General features: G+C 46.0%; 1 protein-coding gene across 1 annotated transcript in view; it reads right to left on the reverse strand.

Moving 5' to 3' along the window:
- Positions 1-5041, reverse strand: part of ATP6V0A1 (ATPase H+ transporting V0 subunit a1) — a 67233-nt gene that overhangs the window by 32688 nt on the left and 29504 nt on the right. The window contains exons 8-9 of the mRNA XM_037731655.1: positions 4463-4675; positions 929-1079 (exon numbers count right to left, since the gene is read on the reverse strand). Coding sequence (XP_037587583.1) covers positions 929-1079; positions 4463-4675 — 364 coding nt within the window. The remainder of the gene's footprint in view (positions 1-928; positions 1080-4462; positions 4676-5041) is intronic.

A 5041-nucleotide genomic window follows, 5' to 3' on the forward strand; every position in this document is an offset into this window, starting at 1 on the left:
GATTACAGGCACGTGCCACCATGCCCAGCTAATTTTTTGTATTTTTAGTAGAGACGGGGTTTCACCATGTTGACCAGGATGGTCTCGATCTCTTGACCTCGTGATCCACCCGCCTCGGCCGCCCAAAGTGCTGGGATTACAGGCCTGAGCCACCGCGCCTGGCTTATTTATTTTTTAATGGAGATGGGGTCTCACTATGTTGCCCAGACTGATCTTGAAATCCTGGGCTCAAGCAATCCTCCCATCTCAGCTTCCAAAAGTGCTCGGATTAACATCTTTAATTTTAAATCAGTTGTTCAACAGCATTTAAAGTGAGGTGTTAGAAGAAACAATGAACAAAAAGGCCGGGCATCGTGGCTCACATCTATAATCCCAGCACTTGGGGAGGCCAAAGCAGGAGGCTTGCTTTATAGCCAGGAGTTCAAGACTAGCTTGGGCAACATGACAATACCCCATCTCTAAAAAAAATAAAAAATTATCAGCCTGGGCAACATAGTGAAACCACATCTCTAAAAAAATTTTTTTAATTACCCAGGCACCGTAACACACATGCCTGTTGTCCCCAGCTACTCCAGAGGTTAAGGCAGGAGGATCACTTGAGCCTGAGAGGTTGAGGCAGCTGTGGGCCATGATTACACCACTGCACTACAGCCTGGGCAACAGAATGAGACCCAGTCTCAAAAAAGAAATCATAAAATAAAAAACAAAAAATTAGCCAGGTGTGGTGGTATCTGCTTGCGGTCCTAGCTATTCAGGAGGCTGAAGTGGGAGGATCCCTTGAGGCCAGAAGGTTGAGACTGCAGTGAACTACAATCGTGCTGCTGCACTCCAGTCTGGGCAACAGAAGGAGACTCTGTCTCAAAACAAACCAAGCCAACCAAACAAAGAAAAACACTCTAGAGAAAAACGATAACAAGCTTTCTTTTACCTGGATTTATCTCTCGGTAAGTTCCAATTCCATAAGCATCTACTATGTTCTGAAAGCCATAGGTAAACTTGTTGGTTTTGTTATAGGTTGGGGGAGTCTGGTTTGTCTGCATCCTGTTCAAAATGGAAGGTACAGTAGAACCACTGTGTTCCTGAAAAACATTAGCACATATATCAAAATTAGGTTCTCCTCCTAATTGTGGTGGTGGTGGTTACACAGCTGTATATTTCTCAAAACTCATCAAATGGTACACATAAAATATATGTATTTTCTTTTGCGTAAATTATATCTCAATAAAACCAAAATAAATAAATAAATAAATAAAACTAGATTATCTTTCCCAGCCTTTGGGAAAACTGGGACAAGGCATAACATTTACAATTGAAGATTTCTATTAGATCCCGTGAAATAGATCCTTTTTTTTTTAAGACGGAGTTTTGCTCTTGTTACCCAGGCTGGAGTGCAATGGCCCGATCTCGGCTCACCGCAACCTCCGCCTCCTGGGTTCAGGCAATTCTCCTGCCTCAGCCTCCTGAGTAGCTGGGACTACAGGCACGCACCACCATGCCCAGCTAATGTTTTGTAGTTTTAGTAGAGACGGGGTTTCACCATGTTGACCAGGATGGTCTTGATCTCTTGACCTCGTGATCCACCCGCCTCGGCCTCCCAAAGGGCTGGGATTATAGGCTTGAGCCACCACGCCCGGCGAAATAGATCCTTAATATGAAAAAAATTTAACTTTAAATATGTCACCACAGAAAACGTGGAACTGCCTACATATCAGACTTTTTGTGAAACTTACTGTCTCTGTTTCACAGAGAAAGCAAAGGAGTATGTTTTCTGCCTCTCCTTCTTCACTACCTTAACTTCCTAATCCCTTGCAGTCTGGCTGAACATGCTTATGCAAAGTGACTGGTTCCTGACCAAAGGGCTTCTCTTCCCCCCTCTCCCCGGAGCATGCCCCCTACATGTTGGAGATCTTTGGTGACTCTTTCTTTCTTAGGAATTCTCCTACTCACTAACCATTCCTTCTCTCTCTTTGCTGGTTGTATCTGTACTGCCTAATAGCAATGCAGGCCCCCAACCTTTCTTTCTCTCTGTGACCCATCTCTTGGAGGCCTCATTCCCTTCCATTGTCATGACTCCCATTTCCTTAGCTTTGTCCCCTTGTCTGCTTGACATTGCCACATGGACCTCAATGTGACTGCAACTGAACTTACCATCTTTCCCCAATCAATAAGCTGCTCTTGCTGAACATTTACTTCCAACAAAGGAACCGTAATTCTCCTGGCCGCTCAGCTTTGATGGCTCAAAAAGATGTTTAAATCTCTCCTTGTATTTCTCCTGCACCTTGCTAGGAGCCATGCATCCCTATTGATTTTTCCTACAGAACATCTCACAAATTCATCACTGTTTTTTTTCTCCATTGTCGAGTCCTACCTGGGAATCCTTATTATTTACTACACTATGTCTCTACAATAGCCTCCTAACTGAATTCCTACCTACAGAATCTCTTCACTCCTCAATCCAACCTAGATACTATCAGCAAATTACTCTTTTAAAACTGGTTTGGGCCAGGTGCGGTGGCTCACACCTGTAATCCCTGCACTTTGGGAGGCTGCGGTGGATGGATCACCTGAGGTCAGAAGTTCGAGACCAGCCTGGCAAACATGATGAAACCCCATCTCTACTAAAAATATAAAATATTAGCTGGGCATGGTGGTGCATGCCTGTAATCCCAGCTACTCAGGAGGCTGAGGTAGGAGAATCACTTGAACCCTACTCAGGAGGCGGAGGTTGCGGTGACCCAAGATTGCGCCATTGCACTCCAGCTGGGCAAGAGCAAAACTCTGTCTCAAAAAAAAAAACAAAAAAAACTGCTTTGATCGGCTGGGCATGGTGACTCACTTCTTTTCATTTTTCTTTTTTTTTTTGAGACAGGGTCTTGCCCAGGTTGGAGTGCAGTGGCACAATCTCAGCTCACTGCAACCTCTGCCTCCTGGGTCCAAACAATTCTCCTGCCTTAGCCTCCTGAGTAGCTGGGATTACAGGCACCCACCACCACACCTGTCTAATTTTCTGTATTTTTAGTAGAGATGGGGTTTCGCCATGTTGGCCAGGCAGGTCCAAATTCCTGACCTCAAGTGATGTGTCCACCTGAGCCTCCCAAAGTGCTGGATTACAGACATGAGCCACCATGCCTTGCCCTAACACTTTGGAAGGCCGAGGCAGGCAGATCACTCAAGTCCAGGAATTTGAGATCAGCCTGGGCAACATGGCAAAACCCTGTCTCTACAAAAAAGCTGGGCATGATGGCAGACACCTGTAGTCCCAGCTACCAGGAACCTGAAGTGGGAGGACTGCTTAAGACCAGGAGTTAGAAGCTGCAGTGAGCTAAGATGGCGCCACTGCACTCCAGCCTGGGTCACAGAGCAAGACCCCGTCTCAGAAACAAAATAAAAAATTTAAAAAACCACCTAAACTGCTTTGATCATGTTCCTGCACTGCTAAAGAACCTCCAATGTCTCTCAACTCCCTCTGGAATAAAATCTGAATCTTCTAAGTTATTATAAAATGAACCGTTCACAGTTAGGTGCCGAACTACCTGATGCAGACGGGTTCTTCTCCTCTTTCAGCTAACCCATTATAAATCCTGTTCTTGCCCAAACATGCATGGTCTAACTGTACTTCCTGCCTTTGTCTCGTCTCTTCATTCCGCAGTCTTACCAACATCTTACCATTCTTCAAAGCCCTGATCAAATGCCACCTTCTTTTTTTTTTTTTTTTTTTTTTTTGAGACGGAGTTTCACTCATGTTACCCAGGCTGGAGTGCAACGGCGCAATCTCGGCTCACTGCAACCTCCGCCTCCTGGGTTCAGGCAATTCTCCTCCCTCAGCCTCCTGAGTAGCTGGGACTACAGGCACGCACCACCATGCCCAGTTAATTTTTTGTATTTTTAGTAGAGACGGGGTTTCACCATGTTGACCAGGATGGTCTCTTGACCTCGTGATCCACCCGCCTCGGCCTCCCAAAGTGCTGGGATTACAGGCTTGAGCCACCGCGCCCGGCCAAATGCCACCTTCTTAAAGCTTTTTCCAACTCCACAGTTGGAACCCTCCTAATAAACTGTAAGATACCTGAGGGCATGTTTTGAACATCTCTGTACTCCTCCAGGCACTTACAGCAGTTCTGTGGTAGTTGTTCTAATTAACTACTAAAGAGAAGCAGTCATATACAGAGTTCATCAGGAAACTGATGCTCCGGCCATAAGCGACCCTGAACAATCATGGGCATATGACCAAATTATTTCAGCTCTCTGAACTGCAGTCTCCACATATCCAAAATAAAGATTTGCTATGCTGATATGATACATATATATGATACGCTAAGCTATGTATGAAATGTACTGTCAAGTTAAAAGCCAAATATATTAAGGAACCCTGATGTTGAAATGCCATAAAAATGAAATTGTTACTATTGATGGGAACCTCCCTTCCTGGCCACGAGCTGTGCTGCTAGCTTTGGGGACTCACCGTGCCCCTTCTGAGTGCAAACTGGATGGAGTCAAGGTCGGTGACAGGGCACCAGACCTCTGCAATCAAGCATTTCTGAGTCACATCTATGTTGCACAGGTTCAGGGTGTGGTAAATGGCCTTCATCTTCCGCACTTTGATGAACCAGACACGGATGTTCTTAGCGGCCGCCTGCAGAACCCTCTGGCGGTGATCCTCCGTTTGATTCAGAACCTGTGGGGAGAAAAGGAACAAGGGAGAATCCTTCTAACACCAGTTTTTTTGTTGTTTTTTTTTGTTTGTTTGTGTTTTTTTGAGACGGAGTTTCCCTCATGTTACCCAGGCTGGAGTGCAATGGCGCAATCTCGGCTCACCGCAACCTCCGCCTCCTGGGGCAGGCAATTCTCCTGCCTCAGCCTCCTGAGTAGCTGGGATTATAGGCACGCACCACCATGCCCACCTAATGTTTTTGTATTTGTAGTAGAGACGGGGTTTCACCATGTTGACCAGGATGGTCTCGATCTCTTGACCTCGTGATCCACCCGCCTCGGCCTCCCAAAGTGCTGGGATTACAGGCTTGAGCCACTGCGCCTGGCCCTA

The sequence above is a fragment of the Cebus imitator genome, unplaced genomic scaffold (assembly GCF_001604975.1).
Source record: "Cebus imitator isolate Cc_AM_T3 unplaced genomic scaffold, Cebus_imitator-1.0 Scaffold415, whole genome shotgun sequence".
NCBI lineage: Eukaryota > Metazoa > Chordata > Mammalia > Primates > Cebidae > Cebus > Cebus imitator.